Here is a 26404-nt window from a genome sequence, read left to right on the forward strand (position 1 = left end):
AGAGCCTGCCCAGCATAGTACAGGGTCACAAATTTTCAGTTTGCCTTCTTGGGTTATTATGTTTTTGAATGGAAGATCTCCTGAAGGGATTGGGAGTAATTTTTATTTCATGATACCAAACTGAGGTTCAAAAGATCAGTGGGCAATAGAATGGAATGGGGGCAGTTTTATTCCCCTAAGAGACAGTTATCTTTGCAGGAGAGTAATGAACGTGCGTTGGGACAATTTCACAGCAAACCTCCACTTCTCTATGATGTCATTGTTCCAATAGTGATAATCTGAGCCCATCCCCAGGGAAATCTGTGGTGTATTTAGAGTTGGGGTGACCAGTTAAGGGAGATAATACAGGAGGCCTGAAGAAGTGATTTCAACGTCCTATGTGGGTGGTGGCCCGGGCATATGAACCCAGAACATTCTGTGGTTTTCAGTACCAGGAAGAGTGGACGGTGGCCAGGCCAGCAGTGTGGTTAAGAAATGCCTTAAAAATCTGTGTGCAATTTCATACTTTCTCAGAAGATGGGCTTGAAGGACTTCTCCGTTTATAGGATGCATTCTCCCTGCCTTGTCTTCCAAGTTTGGGTTGCTTGTTTACATTAGACCAAGATTGAGAATGACTTATGGAAAACTGAACCTCTCTTCTGTTCCTGTGCTGGTGGGCACTGGTGTGGGAGGTCCTCAGGGTAAGTATGCTGTGGACAGGATGAAGAAGAAAAATGGTCCTTTGACCTTAACCTTGAAGCTCTAATACAGCAGACAGTGATGTAAATTTTCTGAATGAGAACGGTAATTTGTCAGTATCCTTCCAGCAGGGAATAAAATCAACAGATGGCTTTTATGTTGAGTTTTCACTCTTATTAACCACAAACCCATTCATTTCTTAGAAATACTCATTTGCAGAAAACAAAGACAATTTGTAACCAGCATCGCGTGCACTCTGCAGTGTGAAGTCCATTTCTACATACATGCAATTTCCTGATCCAATAAAAAAACTCTTAAGATACAGTAAAGATTCGGGGCACCTGGGTGGCTCAGTGGGTTAAGCCGCTGCCTTCGGCTCAGGTCATGATCTCAGGGTCCTGGGATCAAGTCCCGCATCAGACTCTCTGCTCAGCAGGGAGCCTGCTTCCTCCTCTCTCTCTCTCTCTCTGCCTGCCTCTCTGCCTACTTGTGATCTCTCTCTCTGTCAAATAAATAAATAAAAATCTTAAAAAAAAAAAAAAGATACAGTAAAGATCCTACAGTTAAATGCAGTCCCGGGGGGACAGATAGGGGCCTTGTCAGAATAGAACAGTGGTTTCTTTGAAAAGTTCACACATATATTTCAACAGTCTGGGTTATGTATTTGCAAATCATACGTGTGTGCATGCCTATCCCCCAGCTGTTTTTTCCTTCCATTGTCACATTCCTTACGACAGAAGTGTCCACTATAACTTGGATACTTAATTGAAGGTGTTTCTTTAATAAAACACACACTCCTAATTGACAGAAACCCCACCCCCTTCCACCACTTACATCGTTTTGGCTGCTCTTTTAAGAGTAGCATTGTTGGTGAATAATGGCGGTTAGACCCTTACTCCCCTTTACTCTGAGTCAGTCAGTTGAGATCTGGCAAAGAAAAGCACATTCTATGAAACATTGGTGGATATCACCTTCTGAACAATGCTTGGGTAGTGCCTAAGGGCTGAAGGATAATTTTCTCAGGATCTTTTAGTCTGACTTGGCTGTCCAGAGGATTTTTTTTTCCTAGGGAATGTCCTTGTATTCTGAGATTCCTGTGTTTAGTGTTTTTAACTTTTTTGAGGTTCTGGACCCCTTTGGAAATTTGAGGAAAGCTATAAACTTCTTGCAAGAAATACATGCACATAAACCAGATTTTGCCAGTGTGAAGGGTTAAAGACATCTGTGTTAGAGCCTTTTTAGTTTATGTTTTAATAGAAAACTCCCTGGACTTTGAACAGTAGTTGGCTGACTTTTTCTATAGCCTCTGGAATGTATTAGGTACAGATCTGGCTGTGTGTCTATCTCCCCTGCCTCCCTTCTGTTCCTTGAAGCAGAGGCACCCTCCTGCTCAGGGATGGGAGAGGGGTAACCTACAGCCAGACTGCCCAGGTCAATGGATTCTTCCTCTTGGCTGTAGCACAAGCCTGGGCAAGGCTCACCCTGTTGGTGCCTTGATTTTCTCCCACGTCAATGAGGACGGTAATTGCATCTTATGGAGTGGTGGTTATGTGTGTGCGTATGCGTATGTGCACATGTGTGGACACACAGGTACGTGTGTGTCTGTGTATCATGGGCTATGGAGATTCCCGTCACCAGGGCCAGCCGGGGGGACTCATCCATGCAGAGATGCAGCCTGGTACTTTCAGGGGTAGAGTCACTTCTCTGTGCCTGTACGTCGTTCAGCTTTTCTGGAGGGGCCAGATTGCTCTCTGAAATGGCCTTTCTACCCCCATATACTCTCATTAAAGGCATCTGAGGGTCTTTAATCCTGCTGACCTTGCTGGGTTTTATCAGCATACTTGGTGGGAACAGCCAATTTGCACTTCTGACTACTGGTGAGGGGGAGCAGCTTTTAAATTTTTGCTTGGCCGCCAGAGTTGAAAATCACATCATCTGTCCTCTGTCTTTAACCCTGTGATGTTTTTTTTGTCAGGTAGACATTTTCAGTATAGATTTAGCTAGATTTCTCGGTCCTGTCCCTTAATGATTGCAGCTTTTAGGTCTTACTTTAAGATGTTTTGACTAATGGGGTGCCTGGGTGGCTCAGTGGGTTAAGCCTCTGCCTTCAGGTCATGATCCCAGGGTCCTGGAATCAAGCCCCACATCGAGCTCTTTGTTCAGCAGGGAGCCTGCTTCCTCCTCTCTCTCTGCCTGCCTCTCTGCCTACTTGTGATCTCTGTCTGTCAAATAAATAAATAAAATCTTTAAAAGATGTTTTCATTACTCTAAGATCATAATGACATCCCCCTGCATTTCCTTCTGATGGACATACCCCTGCATTTCATTCTGAGGGAGTCAAAGTTTTGTTTTCACACTCGTACATTTAACGTTTAGAGTTTGTTTTTATATATGGTATTACATGGTGGAAAACATAATTAGTTTGTTCCCACTGCCCTGGCACCATTTATTAAATGGTCTATCACTTCTGCAGTCCAGATCCTGCATGTGGGCACCGGTTGGCAGCCTTTGATTCAAGTTTCAGGCAAGACCTCTGGTACAAAAGACCTGGGATCGAATCCCAGAACCTTCACTTGCTGCTGGAACTTGGGCAAGTTGTCAGCTTCTGTAGTACCTCATTGGGACCTCATTAGTACCATGGGGACAATAGTGGTATGTAGCTTACCAGGTGATTATAAGTATAAAATGAGATAACACACAGAAATCTTCAGCACAGGGCCTGGTGCACACATGGTAAATGTTTCAAGAAATGTTAACAGTCATCAGCCTCCTTCTGCTCCTCGTTAATTCTCCCCTATTCCAGTTGACCTCTTGTAAGCCGCAGAGGGTGGTGTTATACAGAGATCAAGCTGGCAGGGCTGATATGTATTCATTCATTCATTTGAGGACGTGTAAACCTTCATTGTTCCACACTGCTTACATTTGCGGAGAGGCTGCTTCATATCTTTACAGATGTAAGTTTTGTTCAGATGCCTGGTCTACCACGAGTATGGGGTTCCTACTGCAGGAAGGTACTGTGATGGGCTCTGGGCCTCTAGAGGAGGAGAGGAATGAGCCTGGTAGGATCAGGGAAGAATCAGTGGAGGAAGGTACCCTCCAGTCTGGACTTTTGAGGACTAGAGAAGGGATTGGGGGAGGTGACCACTGAGGACCAGTGATGGCTAAGGTCTGGGCTTGGACCCAGGAAGTAGGGAATAAGTCTCAGAGTCTGTGAGCAGCAGGAAATGATTGGTGATGACTGAGATGGGGTGGGAGACAGAGAGAAAGAGAGGGGCATGCGAGCTTCTGAACTTCAAAGTGGGGGATGGTGGGGCCTTGAGGAGGCTCAGTTTGGAGTAGCAAGTCCCATTTGGTGTGGGCTGAGTCTGGGGTAAGTTGAGACGGCCAGACTGACCAGCCTTGGTAGAATGCCACAGCAGGGCTTGAATGAGAGCCTGGTCCTGGGGATGGAGATGGGGGGTGGGGAGGGAACGGGAAACTTCATCAGCACAGACGTGACACAGAAGTGTGTGAAATGCTTAAAAGATGAGAAACACATGCGTATTCTCTGCCTTTGACATTGTAGACACAGACACTGACATTCACACTATTTTTGCAGCCTAGAGTAATCCCAAAACTCAGGGTACCTACTATGGTTTGAATGTTTGTGTCCCATCCCCACCAGCACCCAAACCCATAGGTTGGAATCCTCATCCTCAGGGTGATGGTGTTAGGAGATGATGAGGTCATGAGGGTGGGGCCCTCAAGCTTGAGATCAGTGCCCTTGTAACAAGCCCCACAGCTCCCTTGCGTCTCTACCACATGGGGCTAAAACAGGAAGATGGTCTCTGTGACCTGAAGGAGGACCCTCCCTGGACCACACTGGCTTCCTCTCCAACTTGCAGGCTCCAGAACTATGAAAAATAAGTGTCTGTTGTCAGTAAGCCATCCAGACTGTGGTATCTTGTTGTAGTGACTCCATCAAACTAAGACAATAGCCTCTCGGTCATGAGTCATACCCATTTAGGCGTAAGGCAGCAAAAGGACATGAACCTAAAGGCAGAGCCTGGGAATTTAGCCCCCTTACTTCATGCCATGTCAGAGGCTGGCCATCTTCTTTTTCTGCCCCCCTCCAGAACAGATCAGCTTGCTTCCTCTCCCTGTGCTCACTGTCCTCCTACCTTCCTAGTCCCAGTCTCCTCAACATTCGTTTTTTAAGACGCTCGCTTTTGTCTTTTTTGTTTGTTTGTTTGTTTTGTGTGTGTGTGTTTTTTTAATCAAAAGGAATGACGTCATTTTTTGCCTCCTGTCAGCAGAAGCAGAGCCCCTCCTGCGGCTCCCTAGGTCATCAGAAGGGAGGGCTTGTCATGGTAGGTTGACTAGCTGTGAACATTATGTCAATATCCAAATGAGAGCCGACTCCCACCTTAGATTGCTTCTTTTGTTGAGGGGCTGTAGTGTCCTGCCTGTGGGGAAATGTACAGATCTGTGCTCAGGGAACCCTGCAGAGCTGCCCTGGGGCTTGGCCTGACTTCCTCCCTGCACCCCTAAGCACAGCCCGAGAGCCAGGTCCACCCTAGAGGATTGCAAGCATGGATTCGAAGTGCGCCTGGTGCTGCTGTAGACCCTTGTCCTGGGGTCTCACTTCGATTTCACGTTGCATCCCCAAGAGGGTGACTTTGCTGGGCTAAGCATTTAGCATTTAGCATTTCTTTTCTTTCTTCTTCTTTTTTTTTATTTTTTGCTAACTTGGCAAACATGTCTATGCATGACCTCGTATTTTATTTTTCCTGTGGAAATACAGCTGTGAGTATGAAGCTGCTTATCAAGGCTATCTCAGACAAGTTTCAAGAATATACTGCTGCGAAAGTCCTTGCAAGACAGTGAAGGTGAATTATAGAAACAGGTCATGTGGTCTGAGAAATTCAGGTAATCCAGGTGATGTCTGGTGACGCAGATAAAAATAGACTGACTCGTTTAATCCAAGTGACTAATGAACTAATTATTAGCACCATGACTTCATCAACCTGTGACCCTTGAATGCTCTTCATGAAAACTCCTTTTTTCCCTCTGGCTTTATTAAGGTATCATGGACAAATAAAATTGTAGTATACTTAAGGTGTATGGCATGATGATTTGATATATGTAGATATTATAAAGGAATTCCACTCAAGTTAATTGACACATCCATTACCTTGCATATTTACTTCCTTCCTTCTCCTCTCCTTTTTTTTTTTTTTTTTTTGGTGAGAACATTTAGGTGTCTCTTAGCAAATTTCAATTAATGCAGTGTTTTCCAGGGTAGTCACCATACTATACATCAGATCCTGTCGTCTATGTTGGCCTCTAATCTTGGTCATTCCCACATTGCTGAATCAGGCCCATACTTTCCTATTTCACATCTCTTTATATAAAATTTAAGTGGAGTCTCACTTACACATAGAGTATATCTAAGTGCACCACTCAGCAGATCTTTCTGGACAGAGTACCCTTCCTGACCACAGCCCAGATCCAGAAATAAGACAGTCCTGGCCTCTGGGAAGACTCACGCATGCCCCTTTGGTGTCTGTTCCCTGAAGAATCACCAGACCTGACTTTTTCAGTCACTCAGTGAATTACTCTAACAGGAACCTTTTTGCCATCACCACCCGAGTCAGGCACTGGAGTTCGTCAACCAAGCGGATGCCCCTCCCTGGGCCCCATCTCAGTCACGGCCCCTCTCCTCCCACACGTAACCACTGTCTGGACGTCTGCATCGACAGCTCCAGTGTCTCCTGGCTGGTGCTCTTGTAATTTTTGAATGAGTCAAGGTGAAAAGAACAGCAGCGTTTGTGTTTCCCAGCTTGCTGAACTTGGCCCTGGGCACACAGAATGCCCGTTGCTGCTGGTTCCGCTTTTATTGAGATTCACTGAACAGAAACAGCAGCAGGGCTCCCTTTCCCTTGCGTGGTGGAAATTCAGGGGCCTGCTGGGTGCCTGGTGAGGCTTGCAGATTCCCACACAGACCCAGAAGGGTCGGTTCCCTAGCTCCCCATCCCCTTTTCCAGGTGTTCTTTGCAACTCCCTGGGGATTTGAAAAAAGCTTTTCAGCCTCCTATTCTTCAGACCTAGGACTGTGTAACCTTTACAAGCCTTAATCGGAAACTGACTCTTCTCTTGAAGTCTACGAATGTGAGCTTTTCGAGAGCATTTCATAGGGATGGGGAACTTTCCAGATGCCGATAGACGTGGGTCTGCATTGGGCACAACATTGTCTTCCCACTTCTCTCCTCGTTTCCCCAGATGGGGAGCCCAGCTCTAACTCGCCTGGGCTCCCCACTGCCAAATGACTGCGATGTCACCTCTGTCTCCAAGTGCCCTGGTTGAAGTGTTTCGAATTTGAAATACAGAGCCAGAGACACTTCTCTGACTTCTTGCATTCCACCCTGGGACTTCTCTACCAAGCATTTTCACTGTTTCAGCCAGATGGCCCATACAACTTTCCAGACTGGTTCCCTGTTATGAAGCTATGCCCTAAAAATGGTGAGCCTGGTCCCACAGCCTGTGAGGCAGCTCTGGTGTCATCTAGCACATGAGGATGGCAGTCTCCTGTGGCCACTGTCTTTGTCCATTATTCATGTGAGCAAGCACTTCCTGTCTGTATCTAGATAAAGCTCTGGGTATACTAGTCCATTCAGGCTACTGTAACAAAATACCCCATACTGGGTGGCTTATCCAGCGACATTTATTTTTCACGCTGGAAGTCCAAGGTCAAGATGCTCCTGGGGTAGATTTCTGGTGAAGCCACTCTTCCTGACTTGTACAGCCATCTTCTCGCTGGGCCCTCCTCACATGAGCTCTCTGTGCATGCATGGGAGAGCGATCTCTGGCGTCTCTTCCTCTTCTCCTGAGGACACCACTCATATCAGGTTTGATCCCCATCCTGATGGCTCACTTGAACTGAATTATATCCTGAAGGAACCTATCTCTGAATACGGTCACACTGGGGGATAGGGCTTCAGCCTGTGAATTTGGCGGGACACAACACAGTCCTCCACACTGGGCACGATGAAAACGTGTGTAGTCCCTCCTACCAGCCACCCATCATTTCGCTTTCTTCCTGGCACTGGCTAATGGCAGGATTTAGTCGTTTTCCCCCGTGGCTCTGCCTGCAGGCTCTCGAACCAAGTTCAAACAGAACTATTGACAGACTGTAACTCATGCCCATCCTCTGGCCACAGAAGGGCTGGGAACGTGCTCTTCTTTCCAAGGAGCCCCTGGACTCACTCTGTGACCCCTTTGGAGACATCTGGCCCCGAGGAAGCCTCAGCTGTCTCTTTTCCCACACGGGGGAGGTATTTTTAGACAAAACACCTCCCCTGTCCTCTCAGCCTCACCCCCACCTAAAACCCCAACTTCCCAGAGGGAGAGGGAGAGCCTGCTAACCTACCAGTCAAGGGGACAGGTGGCGAGAGAGGAGGACAGAGGAGTCTTAAAGCTGTTGAAGCGACTGCCAAAGCCCCTTGTAAAATTATTGACAAAAACAAACGATAAGCAATGCCATCCATGCAAAAACACGAATGCGTTCATGCTTTTGAAATTTGTCTATGCGCGTTCCTGTGGGAGTGTGGGCATCGGCCTCCTAGGGCCAGCTTCCAGGAAGACTGTTGTGTCACGTGCCCGGGGTTCACGTCCACACGCTCCCTCTGCGTGCACACACGCAGAGGCACGCACGCACGCATGCGCAGGAGAGAACGCAGTGTTACGGAGGTGCAGACGTCGAGCAGGCTTCTGAGGCAGTCACGCTTTTGGAGCGGCGGATGCTGGAAGGCAGGTCTGTGCCCCGCTTGCGCTCGGGGAGCACATGCGAGTGCTCAGAGGGCTTTTGAAGGGAGCTCATCGGCTTCCAGCTCCTGCGGCACTCGCAGGTGCTGTGGACAAACGCTTCTGCTTGAGGAGCGAGCCGCCGCTCCGGGTGCCCGGAAGTGCTGGCCGACTGAACGGAAGTGAGGTTGAGGGCATGGCTGTGGAGGGAGTTCCGAAATAACAGGTGACATACGGCGGGAGGCCGCAGGAGATTCGGTGCCAAAGCTCCAGCTTCCGTCTCCACTGTCCGCGCTGCTGAGAAGCTGTCTGTGGGCTCAGCTCCCTGGGGAAGTTGTGTCTTAGAGACCCTGGCGCCCAGCCTGCCGGCTCAGCGCCTGATTTACAGCATCTCCTCTCCCGGTGCCACCGGCCTCCCTGGCTTTCTGCTGGATGTCGTTCTCAGAGCTGTTTCCCTCTAGGCCTGCGTGGCTTTTATTCGACTTGGGATCCCACACCTGGCACGATGCCATCATATACAGGGAGTCAGGAAACACTTGATATGAAGTGTTTGTCAGAGTAAGAGAGCTTTAAGAATGTCCAGACAGACTCCCCTCTGATGTTCTGAGGTGAACCTGCTGGGGACCCTTCCTGGTGGGTGTCCAGGCCTGTTTCAGAACCCCTGAGCTGCTGTGGGCTCCTCCGAGGAGAGGCGTCTTGCTTATTTGAGGAACGTTAAGTCTACTCCCTGGAGTTCCCCTCCCATGTGCTGGGCCTCACCGGGACACAGGTGCCATCTTGCCTGGAGGGTGGGAGATCTGCAGAACCTCGCTGTGCACTTGGCTCATGTTGGTTGTGTCTATTGAGTATCAAGTTCTTTCTCTTCCCTCCCCTGTCCCAGCGTGTTTGGGATTTCAAAGAATACAGTAAAGTGTTGGGATGAACTTTTTTGCTCCACACTTGTAAATTACAGGGAAAGTTGACTCCTACACTTAACACTTACTGAACTCATCAGAATGTTGCAGGAGCTGTGGCTCCAGCCCGGGACCCTCCTGTCCTTTCTGGGGACTTGGCTGTGTGATTCCCTCACTGGGAATTGTGGTGGCATCTCTTCCCCAAACCCTGGGTCCGGGAGGCATTAGGGAAAACTAGAGTGTGGTTTTCCTTGATTCTGATCATAATCAGGAAACCCCTATCTCAAAGAAGCAGGTCTTGTGACATTTGGACGGGCTCAGCAACATTGCCTGTGACAGAGGCTGCTGGGCAGATTAGCAGAAAGCTACGGTGCAGGGAGAAGGCTGGGAAGCTTCCTTGGGATGTGTCAGCATAATCATTGGCTGTTTTAGTGATGCCCCACCTCCCCACCTCATTCCCAGCCCCCGCACAGCTATTCTTGTGTTCCAGGGATGGTGACTGCACCCATGAATACACTGGCATGGGCATTGCCCCCCCTCTTATGCCTTTGATGTTATACCCAAGAAGGCTTTGCCTACCCCAGTATCAGAAAGACTTATTCCTCTGTTTTCTTCTAAGCATTTTATAGTTCTAGATCTTACATCTAGCTTTTCGATCCATTTGGAGTTAATCTGGGGGGTACCATGTAAAGAAGGGGGTCTGACATCAATCTGAAATCCCAAACACGCTGGGACAGGGGAGGAAAGAGAAAGAACTTGATACTCTTCAGCATGTGGCTTTCCAGTTGTTACAGTACCATTTGTTGAAAAAACTCTCTGGGTGGTCTTGGGACCCTGGCTGAAAAATCGATTGACTGTAAATATGCAGGTTTATTTCTGGACTCCCGGTTCTGTCTAAATGTCTGTCTTTATGCAAGTCCTACATTACTTTGCCTACTCTAACTTTGTGTTAAGTTGCAAAATCAGGAATGTTGAATTCTTCAGTGATCAGACTTGAAACCTTTACTTTGCCCACTTACTACTTCCTTTAGCCTCAAGGAAGTTGCTGGGTTTTTCAGGTCATCAGTCTTCTGCTCAGTAAAAAGTGTTAGGTACTGTAGCTTTGAATTACAGTGGCAGCTTCTACAATACTCCTGTTTAGGAGAGAGCCGGTGCCCCCCTTTGACCATGGCTCCCACCCTCTGTTCATGGTGTAGGAATAAAGATCTTGGCTAACTCCTCTTCCACCCATTGTAACTGACACCCAGAGATCCAGAAAACAAGAAGCAGGGAAACTGGAGGTGGAATTGCCAAGGCAAGAGTAGGTCTGGAAGAGCTTATCCAGCTGTGCTTCTGGGAGATGGGGGCACTGAGTTGTGACAAAGAGCCGCAGATAGGGCCAGATCTGGAAGGTGGTGCTCCTCAGTCCCCAGCTAGGGCACCATGCCACTCAGGCCACCTCTCCTGCCAGCCTTCCAGAGCCTTATCTTTCATGTTATATCCCAGTTTGTGAGAAGCTGCACCTGTTCTTCAGCAGAGGTTCTGTCTACTGTGTGTAGGGCTCGATCCCATGACCCTGCATTGTGACCCAAGCCAAAACCAAAAGCTGGATGCTCAACCGACTGAGTCATCCAGGTATCCTCAAATAATTTGGTAATACAGAGTTAAGAAATGTATGTAACACTTAAATGTAGACAGTTAAATGTAGAATTTCCTTATTGCAACTATTAAGGATAATTGTGTCTGATAATAGGACATAATTTTAAGAATATGGTCCTTTGTCATTCAAGGATTCTGTGTTTGTGAATTTGCCTACTCGCTAAAATTTATTTGTAACTCTAAAACCAATGTTTATAGTGCTTACATGGTCATTTGCAGATGTGTGCAGAGAAGCAAAATGTTTGAGTTACCAAAGAGGCTTGCTCGCAGATGAGGTTGAACAAGGGGACACTTTGCCTTCTCATTTCAACTCTCATACTGTAAAAAAAAAAAAAAAAAAGTCCTTTTCTTGGTCTTCTGGTGCCATATATTTTACATTTTTGTGCTTGTTTTTGGATGATTTTGCTTTTTATAGTGGCTTTCAGGAATAGTGCTTAAGTTCTGTCTTGTGTTCTAAAAAGCACAGAAGGGCTGCAGTGTGTCTTACAGAGAAAAATACAAGATTAAGTTTCATTTAGGCGTGAGTTAGAGGATTGTTGGCCATGAATTCAAAGTTAATGAATCAACAATATATATTAATGTGTCTTTAAACAGGAACTCACATAAAACAAGTTTACATATTACAGTTGACAAAGGTATTATGACCAGAGGCTTACAGGAACCTACTCCTGTATGTCCTTTAGGAACGGTGGTTCTGTATATGAGAGTTTCATGTTCATAGTGCCTTTTTAGAATCTAAATCCCAGAGATAATGAGAATTGACCGTAGTTCTTTATCATTTGTCACACCCTAGACTCTAAGACATTTGCTTCTAAGTGCTGTTCGCAAATTCAGATCATACCTCCAATCACTTAGAGAAGTTTATATCAGCGTGAGGTCATGTCCACAAGGCTGAATGTGCAACTCTGTCTCAATCACTGTGACTGCCAAGTGAAGAGCTGTAAGTTGCTATCTTGTAATTGGCAGCGTGGTGTCCCAGTGATAACCATGATGGTGTTAGTACTTTGAGCCGTTGGTAGGAGAAACTCGACCATTTTTTTCAGAGGCAGAGTCCAAGAAGGTATGAGTAATGGCCAATAAGGCCAACAGCTGCAAACTGTTTACATGTGACAATTTGCTGGATAAATCAGAGTTTATACAGTTGTGTGTTGTTTATTCCTTAATCTAGAAAGGATATGGTCAACTCTTGAGTTTAAGAATTATGTGCTTATATCATGCAGTTTTCTACTGAAAAAGAAAATAATTAAACTTCCTCACCCAATTTCCTCTCCAAAATTGCAGTCCTACCAAGGAAAGGACGAGAAGGGAGAATGTCCACACTGAGTTGACATGGCTGGGAAGATGGGTTAGGAGACTGGCTTTTCTGAATAAATCTGTTAGACTTCTCCAGGCATCCGAAAAAATATCTTTACATCTTTTCATTTTTATTGTTGGCATTTTGGATTTTTTTTTAAAGATTTATGTTTTTATTTTAGAGAAAGAGAGTGCATGAGTGGGAAGAGCAGAGGGAGAGGGAGAGAAAATCTCAAGCAGACCCCATGCTCAGCTCAGAGTCCGACACAGGGCTTGATCTCACAACCTCAAGATCATGCCCTGAGCCGGAACCAAGAGTCAGATCCTCAGTGAACTGCACCATTAGCAGAGGTCACTGCTAATATTGTTGCACATATTCCTTGAGTCTTTTTTATCTTTAGTTTAAAAAATCTTGGACTTAAATGCCCGAAACCTTTATTTTATCCCACCCACATCTCTGCATAAGCACACGCTAAGATTTATGAAAATCTTTGAAACCCGCAAAGATGACTCATTGTTCTTGATCACCAAAGCTTTGGTGAGGGAGGCTTAGGGTTTACCTGGAGAAGCACCAGTATTAGAGAGAGTCCTGGTTTTGTACCTGGGTCCGGCTTGGTCAGCCATATAATTGGTTACTGGGCCTCCATTTCCCTATGTGTAAAATGGGGCCAGTAACCATACCCACCAAATAAGGGAGAGTCACACCATCCGAGTTGTGCTTGCCCCTAGAGGGGATCCCAGTATACGCCAGTTGCCTTTCTGTTTCCCTTTCTGTTCCAAGGAGCTCTGCAAATATGTGGAATTGATGTTTTTAACATTTCAAAAATAAGTTCCATGTTGCTTTTCTTCCCTTTTTAGTGAAGAATTGTAAATCATGGAAGGCTAAAGACATGGAAAACACCACTCTAGGGTCTTACTGTAGGTGTAGGGAATTCCGGTGCAATAGGAAGTTTCTCTGGTGCCACAGCCTCAGCCTCCCCTCCCCTTCCCACTGCTCCTCCATTCTTTCCAGGGAACAGGGAATAGTGGTGGGCTTTGTTTCTCCTTGAAGCTCATGGCTCAATTGCCTCTTATTGCCTGCAGCTCTTACTTTTACCACAGCCTGGGATTTTCTCCAGACTTTGTGAGTTGTAGGCATTTCCACACCGTGGGTCCTAAAGCCTCCAGGCTCCTGCACTCCATCTTGGGGGCCATCTTCTCTTACGCACTTTGCCTTGCTTGCTTTCCTGACCAGGCTGTGCATGATTGGAATACATCATTCAAAGCCCTAGATCTTAATCCACCTCTGTGTGTGAGAACATTTCTCCTAAATAAACTGATCCTTTGTTTTCTCCTTAAAAAAAAATCCTCTGTGTCTTGGAAAAATTAAAATGCAATTATTGGAAGGCTCTTTGCTTAGCTGTTTCCCTAATGTTGCGTGTTACCTAATTACAGTGGAAACTCAGGCCTGCCGGCTCCGGGTGCTGAGAGCGGCAGGGGCCAGGAACGTGTTCGTGTGGCTTCGAAGTCTGCTGGTTCAGCAGCGACTCTTGGGACCGCAAGCTCAGCACAGCTGGCTTCAGATGCTTCCCTTCCCCATTCACCAGATGGCTTTTCCCCGGGGGGGTGTGCACATCTGATTGTTCTTATTGATTCATTGACCCAGGAGGCTGCAACCCCCAGGCTGGGAGAGGCCTGCTGGGTGTGCATTTGAGAGAGTGTGTGTGTGTGTGTGTGTGTGTGTTGCACGCACATACCATCGGTGCTGTGTAGAAGCATTCCACCTACTCACTGCTGGACTTGGTGCAGCAACCCACAAAGCATTTTTAAACAAAACCAGAATAATGACCTTGAAGGCACCAAGAAGCCGGATCATGTACTTTCTGGTTGTCATTTTTCTACTTCCAATGTCTGCTTTGCTGGATTATGATGTCCACGTGAAAAAAAAAAACCACACACATCTTGAGGCCAACTAACTTTCTTTCTTTTTTTTTTTTTTTCGTTTTCTCTCTCTCCCTGTTTCTCTCTCTCTCTCTCTTTTTTTTTCTTAATTCTTCAACCTTGGCCAAGCATGTTGCATATTCCCAAATAAAAATCGACATGCGCTGTGGTGCCGGCTCGGTGTGTCGACTGTGAGCTCAGTCCCAGAGCAGCATCTCCCTGCAGAGTAGAGTCCAGGTCAAGGGAGCTCTGCCTCTTGGGGCTCCTGGGGGGCCATTGGAAGGAAGGAGGGAGTGTCCTGTGTGAGGCTGAGGGCCACCTCCATTTGGATTTGTGTCAACAAAGAGGATAGGTGTCACTTTTGGGAAGCAAGGAAAGAGGTTCATTTTTAATTAACTTCCCATGTCCATTTTCCTCCACTTTCCACCAACTCCTTCCCTCCCTCCCCAGTTCCTGTGCCTGCAAGGCTGGTGTCTGCTCCTGAGACACCTGGTGCGCATTAGTGAAAGGGGCCCGCTAAACTGGGGGCAGCATGCAACTTGCGGGGGGCATGGCATCGTGGGTGGAAAATGGGCGCCTCTCGTGCCGGTGGCCACAGTTCCTCTCAGGGCACAGTGCTGATGGGAGGAGTCTGGCTGAGACAGCCTTTATCCACCTGGTCTCCAGGTATCCCTGGGCGGCACATGCTTGGCTGTGGGGCCAGTGGAGCCACAGCCCACCCCAGAGCCCTTGTGAACTCACAGCAAGGGAAACCTTGAGACGCTGCCAGTGTGCGCCGTGCCAGCCGCCCTGGGCCGCCACCCACTCATGTGTCTCATGTTGTAAGAAGGGGTCAGAGGCTACAGTCCTGGGGAGTACAGGGGCTTCCCGTCCTCACACGGGTTCCATCCCAAGCCCTGGGAGGGGGTGGGGGGCCTGTGGACTCCTGGTGTTGAGATAAACCTCGTGTCATTGAGAAGCACCTGGGTAGTGAGGGATGCCTGTCCGGGTGCAGAGACAGCAGGAGCTAACAGGGAACGTGGAGAGCTACTGTGGGGAGTGGCGGCTGCAGACATGTGGCTGTGCCTCAAGCATGGCGGGCCAAAGCCCTCTTGTTCACACATGCCTTTCTGCCAGGGTAACCTCTGTCCCCTAGAAAACTCCCCTCCATCCTCCAGAGGCTGGCAGCCTCCTGTCCCTCTCTTACACCCTTCCCCTGAGTCTGGCTTCCAGCCGGTGGCCCGGGTTCGGTTCTTGTCTCAGCGGCCAAGGGACCCCAGTCAGGTGTGTGTGGAGATGAGTAAGTTGGTCCATGGGGCTCAGCGTCACTGATGATTCCTCTTCCAGGGTGTTCTTTCTCTCTCTCTCTCTCTCTCCCAGTCTCATTCTCTCTGGAAGGCTCCTGAAACATTTTTCTGAATATCATGCACAGCCTTCCCTGGCCTGCTTTCTGTGAGCCTAGTGGCTCCTAGGTGCCCTGCTCCCACCCTGAGGGTACTGGTCCTGTAGGGCTCGGACTGGGAGGAGGGAAAGAAGGTGACAGGGGTGCAGAACTTAAGGAGGCATCCCCTTCCTCTCTGGGTATGCAAGCACAGGGTCAGCTCTGGGGTGGGGGACCCCCCTTCAGCTTTTCATGCTGGGGGCCTTGCCTTGCTGGCCTCACCTCTTCCCCACCCTGGATGTTGAAGTTGGAGAGCATCCCACCACCACACGCCACTCCAACTCACCTTTCCGTGCAGAGCCTTGGTCTCCCTCTGTCACCGCCAGCCTGGGTAATTACGATGAAATGAGATAATGCGTGCAAATACAGCACATTGCCTGACATCTACTAAATGCTTGGGAGATCTGCGTGGTGGTTATTATTATCATTAATGCTTTGCCGCTGAATCCCAAAGCAGTAGACACCAGCCCATCCTCCGCAGGAGATCTGGAATGACGGCTCCAGCCCTATGGCCACATTACCATTCTAGTCTGCCCTCCCCTCCCCGTCCTGAATGATGTTGACCTTATGGACTGGTCTAGCGAGGTCAGGGCCTCCCACATTCTGAAGAGGATGTGTTTTTGTGTCTCTGCTGCAGGAATTGCTTACTTAGGAGGCGTGTGCAGTGCTAAGAGGAAATGTGTGCTTGCCGAAGACAATGGTCTCAATTTGGCCTTTACCATCGCTCATGAGCTGGGCCACAAGTAAGTATCAGACTCTGTATTGTTCTGCCTTTTCCAGTTCCTTCCGAATATATGTATGCATATATATATTCTTAAACATATGTATTTATGTATACATATATTTTTTTTCTTGAATTTCGGAAGTTCTGAAACAGTGCTGCTCTTTGCCTTTGCTTCTTCTGTAACAGACCTAGGCCAGCAAGCCTGGGTCCCAGTCTTTCAGGGAACCCATAAAGATTACTGACCAGATGATCTGAGACTTGAAATGTTCATTTCATGTTCATGTCTCTTCTTAGCGCATACAGTCTAGAGCAAAGAGGTTTGTCTCAGAATGTCTTCTTTGGTTGCATTTCCTTTCCTGGACCAGCATGATCTTTGATTCACTCTATGGTTCAGATAATGGGATTATCTTCATACTGTTGACTTTCTATTTCCTTGAGAGTCGGTTTCCAATGAAGTCCTACTGTCTTAAGGCAGAATGTCAGTGTCGTAGTTTAAAAGACTTATCAGCTGCTGCCTTTGTCCATGGAAATTCTTCCCTAGAGGAGGGAAGAGCCATAAAACCTCAGAGCCCAAAGATGTTGTGGGAAGGATCTGAGGCAACCTCCTGGATTTTCAGAGGAGGGAACAGAAGGTCAGAGGGGTTGAGTGGCTGGCCCAAGATTGAGATCACCTGCAGGAAATCTCAGGTGGCGGAAAGCCAGCTGACCCTAAAACTGTGGCTGGAGGGTTTACTACTTCTCCTGCAGTAGGTGTCTGTTTTGTATTTCTCTGAGGGAAAAAAAAACCTGTGGTATGACTGCATGAGAACTTAAAAAATAAATACATAAATTGAGGCAGTCAGAGCATGCAGAACAATAGGAAAATTTATACCAGGTTGGGTAGAACAAAATTAAATAGAAATCTAGTTCTTGGGGAAAAAACATAAGGTGTTTTCTAATGACCTATTGAGTATGATGCGCGGGACCCTAAATGTGAGCTCAACCTTCTGCAAAAGTAAAGTCGGTCTGTAAGGAGAAGCACAAAATCAATTTTCTCTAAGATTATCTTATCTGTGGCTTTATTTGTATTTTTTGGTCTTGTTTTCTCTGGTCCCATTCTCATTTTTTTCACTCTCGTAAATGGGCTTGGTTACCTTTTTTGTGCCTACTGAGTATCGTGATGTGAGTGGAGCAAATGATAATAATCCCGTGTGTATTTCCTGGGATTAAGGCAGAAATAACATGTCATTGGCTAAAAGAAGCAAAATGAGTAGTTGTCTCTAAGTACACAGTTCTTTTATCTCAACAGTTTTTTTTTTTTAAAGATTTTATTTATTTATTTATTTGACAGAGAGAGAGAGATCACAAGTAGGCAGAGAGGCAGGCAGAGAGAGAGAGAGGAGGAAGCAGGCTCCCCGCTGAGCAGAGAGCCCGATGTGGGACTCGATCCCAGGACCCTGAGATCATGACCTGAGCCGAAGGCAGCGGCTTAACCCACTGAGCCACCCAGGCGCCCTCAACAGTTATTTTTTAAATACAGTATTTTTTAAATACAAAGGGCAACAGCCCTTTGCCCACACTTTTTTTTTTTTTGCCTATACTACTAGGAAATAATTTTTAAAAATTAATCGTAATCAAATATGTATTCATGTTTCTGATTTGCTACACACACACACATACACACACACTCTCAAAGCTGTGGTGGAAAGTGGTTGCTGAGAGAAAAACGTAAATCAGTATGGCTTTGGCAAACATCCTCTCTTCTCTTCTTCGTGCCAAAGGTCCCACCCAGCTGGTCGTGGTTCCTCAGTATCAAGGACCTAGTGGTCTTGAGAACTCAGTTGTCAAAACATTTTCTGACATGTGGGTTGTCGTGGACTTTTGGATGCATCTGTTTATATGAACTGCAAGATTCCAAGCAGTCGTCAGTGCCAGGGCCCACACTGGAGTGCTCTTTCCACCCATGTGTGAGCACACACGTGCCGCACAGAGGCCTTTCTCTTGGACATCAAGAGCGCCGGGGGCCATTTTCTCCCTGCTGACCTGTGCGATTGTGCAGGGCCGCTGGCATTCCAGCACAGGAGGGCTGCAGGAATGAATGGGGAGATTCAGTCCGACTCCAATAGCCTTTAGCTACAGTCTGCTTCAGTTTCTTGGAGGGCCCTTTATAGCTTGCTATTGCGCTCTAATTACCTATGAAAACAAACACCTAATTGTTTATCAAAGCCAATAAATTCTGCAAGCATTTGGCCTTGCCCCTAGTTGGGCGATTATAGTTTTCCCAGGGAAGTCTGTTGTCACTGATTATTTGCGAGCAATGGGAAGCAGGTCTCTGAGGGACAAAGCCAGTCTCTGCATCTGCAGACCCTTCTGACCGGTTGGGCTCAGAGCCCCAAGCAAGGCTGTGTGGGGGCTTGACAAGAGGGATCAGCCTCTAGTCCTAGTGAAGCCACTTGCCAGGCTGCTTCACAAATCTGAAGCCTGTAGGTGGCTGCATATTGGAACAGAGTGGAGTCATTTAACTCCTTAAGTTAAGTATGTTCTTTAAGTACATGTGCACTAAGAGAGGATAGGACGGTATTCTCGGAGGATCTGAGCACTGGTCTATGCTCTTCAAGAAAATTTCTCAGCTTTAGAAAATGAAAAAGAGTACCCTTCTATGTACCTCACCCACTGGTCCCTAAAATTTAATACTGATAAAGTAAAACTTCTCTTCTGAAAGTTGGTTCTGTGCCTTTGCCCCTGGGTGCTCCTAAGTATGGCCCTTCTGTTGCTTACCCACTGTATCTCATATAAGAATCTGTGCAAGCCATTACTTCAGCTCTGAATGCCAGGAGAAAAATTCACTCTCCATGTGAGGTACACGTTGCACTTATCAACAATGGGAGTCCTATACGTTAACCTGATTTTCTCCCTGCTTTGGCTGTCAGAAAACACAAAGGGAATATCAAGCTCATTTTCCTCAATTAACTCATCCAGATCCTGGAATTTTGTTTTCCTCCCTCTTTCTGTGTCCCTTTGTATGAATGATCATATTTTACATATTGTTAGTTCAAAAATAATTTCTCTGGTACCATAAACTGTCTCTAATCCAATCTGCGATCATGTGGGTTTTAAGTTATGAATTAAATGGAAAATTCTTGCCATGGTAATATCAATAATTATGCTTAGGACAGGAATTAATAATGTACTAATGATGTTTAAGTCAAATCAGATCTCATTTACCATACACCTACTGTGTTAGATGCTGTGCAATCATTGTGCTATTGATCAGTTCTATGGGGTAGGTATTATTTAGCTTTTATTTAATAGATTAGGAAACTAGTATTACTTTTTAAAAATTTCTAGTCTCTACTTGAAATGATTTGGGATCACTTCTATGATAATATACTCATGTTCTAAGAGACGGAAATAAGAAGAAAACTTGTTATACATTGAAAAAACCAAGGTACCTTCAGATTTCTGCCAACCAAGGCAGAAAGGACAATCCATGGCATCCTAGTTGCAGAAGAAAGCCAGCGTATCAGCAAGAGGAACTTCCCTAGGAAATTCAAGTACCTCAGCTACGATCAACAGTTTTCTGATTACCTGAAAAAGAAAAAGGGTGGGAAAGACTGCAGCCCCAGCTTTGGACGGGTCTGAAGGATTTGCTGCTCCTGGTGGGAGTCAAGGTGGTGAACATGGGAGGTTCTATCTGTGTTTCTGCTGGGAGGATGAGTTGGCTCCATGCAGAAGCCGTGATAACAGTGACTTTGAGGTTTTCTTTTTTTTTTTTTAACATTTAATTATTTGAGAAAGAGAGGGGTTGGAGGGCAAAGGCAAAGAGAGAGAAAGTCTTCAACAGACTCCTCTTTGAGCGCAGAGCCAGCCGTGGGGTTTTGTCTCACTCCTTCGAGATCATGACCCAAGCCAAAGCCAAGAGTTGAACACTTCACTGACTGAGCCACCCAGGCACTCTGACTTTGGGGTTTTCTGATGAGACTTCATGACTTAGTTGCCTGCTTGGGGTGAAAGATTGCCTGTCTCCTTCAGTAGTGTGCATTCGGGAAGGCAGCTGTCTCCCTGTCTTGCCATGATAGCTTGAGAACCCAACCGGAAATGAGGGATTCCTTCATCCTGCAGTGACCAGAAGAGAGGAAGAGCTCCTGAGTGTGAGAAGGTGGCGGTGACGCACCTCTTTCCCTCCAGAGAGCTGTAGCTGACAGCTGTTATTGGTTATAACTGAACTGATAGAGGTTAGGGGGCTATTCCTTGAGAGACACAGCCCAGCTGGGCCAGCACTGCGCAGGTGTTTTCCTTCAAGAAACCAGGACAGGGTGCCTTATGGTAGACCTCAGGGTCCAAGATGTTTATCAATATTTGGTTTTAAAGAGAAAGAGGAACAGTGAGAAGCAAGCATTTGTTTCTTTTGGGCAAGCATGTGCTTTTGAGGCCAGCACTGATTGGTCATGGATAGGATTCTCCCCCAATGAGGGTTAGGTCCAGGTCCATACTAATGGCCTATGGGAAAAGCAAAACCAAAATCAGATGACACCCTCACAGTTGAAGGAGGGAGTTGGTAGTGACTTCAGTAGAATATTAAAATAACCAGTAAGAGTATTTCTACGGGAATTTTAGAATATATTGTTTGCTGTGATTTGGGAGTTTTAGTGTAAAAGGGAGAAAGGAAGCAGTTCTAGAACAGTTGGTGAGAATGCCTTTTGTTTGGGGTGGGGGGTGGGATGGCATGATCAGGCCCAGAGGAGGCAGTAGACAGTGGGAGATGAGGAGGGCACAGGTCTCCAATGGACATTTAGGGCCTGGGGAGACCCAGAACACCATAACATGCAGTTTGCTTCTCAATCAGGTAAGACCGAGAGCTCCCAGGGAATGTCTGAACACAGGCCCATCTAGGTGGGGTGCTGAAAGAGGGGAGGGAAACCACATAGTGCACACTTGGCCACCCACATATAGGGGGAAAAAACGACCTATCTTTATAGGTAGAAACAAAGAGCTTTCTCTTGCAGAAAGTAAATCTCTGCTTCTGTTGGATTTAAGAGGCTCTGCTAGATAAGCCTGAGCCAGATCAATTCCTGCCTTGAGTCCTTCCAAACTACGCAAACCTCTCTAACCCAAGTAAATCTACAAAAAGCCCTCCAGACAGGCCTCAAAGCCATGCCCCCTGTTTGGGCTCTTTCTGCCTGTTCTCAGGGTGGGCACTCTTCCCACCTGATCATCCTGGAGTTTTTTTTTTTTTTTCCTGACTTCCGTATTCCCTTTCTCAGGTCTTTCTGTTCTGGAATTTACCTCTCCTCATGTTGTGGCCTCTGAAAACTTCTCTCTTTGGGGAAGCTTGGGAGCGTAGTGCAGGGAACACATGGGTGTAGCTATACAAGGGGAGCCCCTGAAGCATTTCTAAGTGCTAGTGGCCTGAGCGTCACCCTAGAGCAATTAGGACTTGCCGTCTGTGGGAGAGAGTGCTAAGGAAGGCCCTCCAGGGATTCCCGGTGCATCCAGGGTGGAGAACCATGGCTCCCTGGCCTCAGGGGCTTCATTGTTGCTTTCTGGCATCACCTACATTCTCATGTCTGTCTCTGGGCCACCATCACATGGGCTGCAGCAATGCTGGGTATGATCCTGCTCCCCTGACTCTCACTCACCTCATAGTCAGCCAGAATTCCACTCCCTTTGCCACTTCCCTGACACCCCTCCAACCATGTGCATTCATGGCGTGGCGGGTGGAGAAGAGCCCAGCCGTCCTGACCGTGGCCTTGTAGACAGGGTTAGTCCTGTCACCTCTCACCCGACACCTGCCAGGAGAACTCTGTGAGGGTTCAGAACAAAGTGTTAAGTGCCTGGCCATGGGAGGAATGTGAGGGGCAGGGTACTGAGTCCCTTGGACTCCGAAGAGAAACGCTGGACTGAGGTTTAGAGATACAAGTGTCCTAATAAGGAGCTGTGTTTGGGGCAGTCATATGTGCACCCACAGACAAGCAAATAGTTATAAGTGGGCTCAGTTACAACAATGTGTGGGGTACATTCAGGTTTTCAGACCTGCGCGCGCACACACACACACAGACACCCCCATGGTCCACTGGAGCCATGCCCCAGATTTTGGAAGCATTGTCCTTGCTGGCAGAACTGGAAGGAGCACTGAGACATGAGCAGAGCAAGGACTTTGTTCCCCTGCTTAGCCCAATGAGGACCGGGCAGGTGGGATACCCCTGCGTGCTGCCCTGAAGTAATGAGGGAGATCCTCGACTCCAGGCAGTTCCCGTGTGACGCTTGGTATCCTCCCTTAAAGACATTCCTTAAAAGCTAGATCCAGGCACTCTGGATGTTTCTAGCCAGAACGTGACAAAGTGCAAATGAGCTTGGGGCAGTGGATGTTGGAAGGATGTCTCATTGACACATGCCTAGGGACGTGCTCGCCTGGGGCGCAGCACGGAATGTCATCTGATTCCCATCCCTGAGAATTGTGCCTTGTGGGCAGAGAGTGGACAAGTGTCTAGGGAGGGTGGGGGAGCGGAGGGAAAGGGGAGGAGAGAACTCTTCTGGGGGAAATGTTCTTATTACTACAGTCGACACAATTCAATCTGAAAAGAATTGTCTCGATCCCAGAACAGGAAGTAAGGAAAGCCATTATCCAGATGTGTGAAGAGAAGAAATGTTTGTCTGTGATCTGTATTAAGAAAGCTGCCCGGTGCAGCGTGGGGGAGATTCAGAGTGAATGCCGGCCAGATGTGATCATGCAGGTCACCCGCTAGTGGATGGCCGCGGCAGCCACAGGTAGGCAGAGCATAGACCTTAGATGGGCCAGCCTTATATAAAGAAGGTACAACAGAGAGAGGATTTCTGGAAATGTCATAACTGTTTAGAAATCCCAGGGGGAGGGGGAAGTATGCTTTTGTTCTAGTTGGGGTTGGGGTAGTTGTGTTCACATGGTGGGAGGGGGTCTACCTTTCTTGCAGAACAGAAAGTTTGGGCTGGGGTACATTCCCCCCAGGAAGTCTACAGAAGCCTGGGTGTCTCTGGTCTGGTTCTAGAACAGGAATGTCTCACGCTGGGTTTTCAGACAGGTTCCTCCCTGGTTCTCTGGGTCTCCTCCTCTGTTCCCACTCGGCTCCCACGGCCTCCCGCAGCCTCCCCCTCCAGACTGAAGGGTAATTGGTGTTGCTCACAGTGTTCGGGGCTCTCAGGTTTCACGCAGAGGAGTTTGGAGGGATTCCTGAGGACGATTTCCTCGGTGTTTGGCCCCCGGATCAAAGTCGGTGCAAGCATCCGCAGGGCGCGGCTGTCTTATCCAAATTCCAGAGTTGTGCAAAACATTCAGGCCTCGTTTCCTTTCATTTTATTATTATTTTTTTACATTTGCTGCTGGAAACTGCAGGGTCTTGAACATTAATTTATAAGCCACCCTCCTCCTCATGTCTTCACTGAGCTAGAAAGACCCAAGCTGTCAGAGGCAGCGGTGCCGTGAGGATTTGCAAGGCAGGCCTGTGCCCTGCAGGACTTCCATGAGCCCACACAGCATGGCCCTGAGTGTGGCTTTCAAAAGGGCAGAATTTCCTTCTGGCCCTTTCCAGACGTGTGACTTTTGAATGGGAGGTGCAGCGTCCGGAGTAGCAAGGAATGTTGTAAACTGGTGGCTGTTTTCACAGGGCTTTTCTGCCCTGAGCTAGGATTTCTCACGGCCCTGCCTTAACAGACATTGCACAGAAAGTTACCAGGATTTCCTTTGCAGTCTTGCCCTTGATGCAGACTCGAATGTGGGGACGGAACACTTGTTCCAGTTGCTTGGAAGGCCCAGAGCTGCTGTCCTTAAGAGGACCTAGACCACAGCCTTCCCAGTTATGCGCAGGCCAGGCCTGGGAGGGGAACACAAACAAAGGGGAAAGCTTCAGCAAGCAGACAGATGTGGTCCCACCTGCATTCAGAGCGGCCAGGCCACATAGCCTGGCTCGACGTTATCGCTCTGATGGAAACTCCAGCTGGCTCTGGGGTGTCTGTCTGTAGCCCCTAGAGCGTCATTACTATAACAGGGAAGGCTACGGAAGCTGTTGCGAGTGTCTGTCTCTGCCCCAGGAGTTCTTTGCATTTAATTATCAGGTGGATTTCCTTGCCTAAAAGGCCGTTGTCTGAGATGGTATTGGAGAAGATGGGAGGAACGTGGAGTTTGGCTGAAGAACCAAATTCCAAAATCCCCTCAGAACTTCCTTACGTTACAGACTATTCCAGGAATGAAACGAGATCCAGTTTTTCTCATTAGATTGCCAGAGCTTCCGGCAGCTTTGGCAAAGAGGCTTTTCTTCTGGTTCTCAGAGAAGGAAGGGACATGCGCAGTCCACTTGGCCTTATTTAGCGGATGGCCAGTTCTCACCCTGCCTGGAGCTCTAAGTGGCCAGTGGGAGATTTTGAGCAGGAGCTTCTAGCCGTGGCATGGTGACCTTTATACACAAGAATGAGCCTGTGCTGAGGCCCAGCCCTCCCCGTGTGGGTCTCCTGGTAACTGGCTTTACTTACCTTTACCTGGAAAGACACTTTCTGCTCACATGGCTAGGGTTTTGTAAAGACTGTGGGAGGTGGCAAGGGTATACGATACTGATTTCTTTACAGACAGAGTGTTCTGGAATGGACTGAATATTTGTACCCCTCCAAATTAATATGTTGACATCTAATCCCCCTTCTGATCGTATTAGTGGGTCTTAGGTCATGAGGGTCCCCATGAATGGGACTAGTGCTCTTATAAGAAGGGGCCAGAGAGCTAGCTAGCTCTATTTCTGCCACATGAGGATACAAAGAGAACACAGCCTTTTGCAGCCTGGAAAAGGCCCCTCACCAGAGCCCCACCATGCTGGCACTCTAACCTTGGACTTCCAGACTCTTAGAATTGTGAGAAGTAAATTTCTGTTATTGATAAACCACCCAGTTAACGGTATTTTGTTATAGCAAAGAGATGCCCCCATTCTCCCAAGATGTTTCGTGTCATGCCTGAAATCCTCATTTATCTACTGCCTGCTGCTTGTGGAAACTTCCAAACTGAAGACTGAGGGCAGCCACACGTTCTTGAAGACCCTGCAGACTCTGCCACCAGCACTGTCAACAGTGTGTTCTGGGAAAAGAGCTTTCCTCATCCTCCTTATCCATTTGCAGGCACAGAGGGTGTGGAAGTGGTGGTTTCGCCAGATGGTGGTGTCAGAAAGGACCAATGGGACAGGTCTGAAATTGTGCACCTAGTTGCTGAAGTCTGAGCAACTGAGTGGTTGTCAGGGGCCCGTGTGGGGATCTAGAAATGGCCTCTCTTGGAAAAAACATAAATAAGTAGATGGATATAGAAGGAGGGATGTTGTAATACTCTTTGCAAGTCACTGGAAGCATTGCAAAGACATGGTCTTGTTAATCATAGCCACACTTCTGTGGTGTTGAGAGGGAGTGGGTGCTAAGTAAGCCCGGTGATTTGCTGGTGCTTACTTTTGATTATTATCAGGAGAGAGAATGGAAAGGAGAGAGCTTGGTCAGTGTTGAACTGAGCCAGGAACAATTTCAGGGTTGTCAGGGCCCTTGAGATGTTGATGCTGTGGTGTGGGTGCACAGCCATGGGGAGATGTTGGACCCTGGGACACCGGGCTGTGCTACTTGGTGAGGGTGTGAGCTTGTACTGCACTGTGGCCATGGCTCCCCCAGCTCCCCACAGGGTAGACCACAAAAGTGAAGGAGGGTCAAGAAGCCATCATGGTCTTTGCAAACCAAAATTGATAATGTTGTCCCCACGATGAGGACATAGCAGGTCCAGTAGGATGCCTACTGTGGGGCAGCTTCAGACACACTGAGGACCTGATGAAAGAAGCCTTGCCCACCGCCGAGAGGCATGTGCAGGTTGGTTTCCAGTCCAGGGAGCCTTCCAGGCAGAAGCACACGTGCTCTCACTGGGTTAGCGACACCTAAACCTACAGTTGTCTTTGTTGGCTCTGTGGTCGGGGGAGACCTGGATTCCTTAAGAGCCTGTTCATCTTTGTGGCACGTGTTCTGTGATCACTGAGGGGAGGCAGAAGCTGTATTCTGACAGCTGGCAGGAGGTTGGGGGGAAGAGGCCAGCTT

At 47.6% G+C, this 26404-nt stretch overlaps 1 protein-coding gene across 1 annotated transcript in view; it reads left to right on the plus strand.

The window, feature by feature from the left end:
- The window catches only part of ADAMTS17 (ADAM metallopeptidase with thrombospondin type 1 motif 17), a 271748-nt gene that overhangs the window by 57443 nt on the left and 187901 nt on the right, over nucleotides 1-26404 (plus strand). The window contains exon 5 of the mRNA XM_044230904.1: nucleotides 16262-16367. Coding sequence (XP_044086839.1) covers nucleotides 16262-16367 — 106 coding nt within the window. The remainder of the gene's footprint in view (nucleotides 1-16261; nucleotides 16368-26404) is intronic.

The sequence above is a fragment of the Neovison vison genome, chromosome 13 (genome assembly GCF_020171115.1).
Source record: "Neovison vison isolate M4711 chromosome 13, ASM_NN_V1, whole genome shotgun sequence".
NCBI classification, from domain to species: Eukaryota; Metazoa; Chordata; class Mammalia; order Carnivora; family Mustelidae; genus Neogale; species Neogale vison.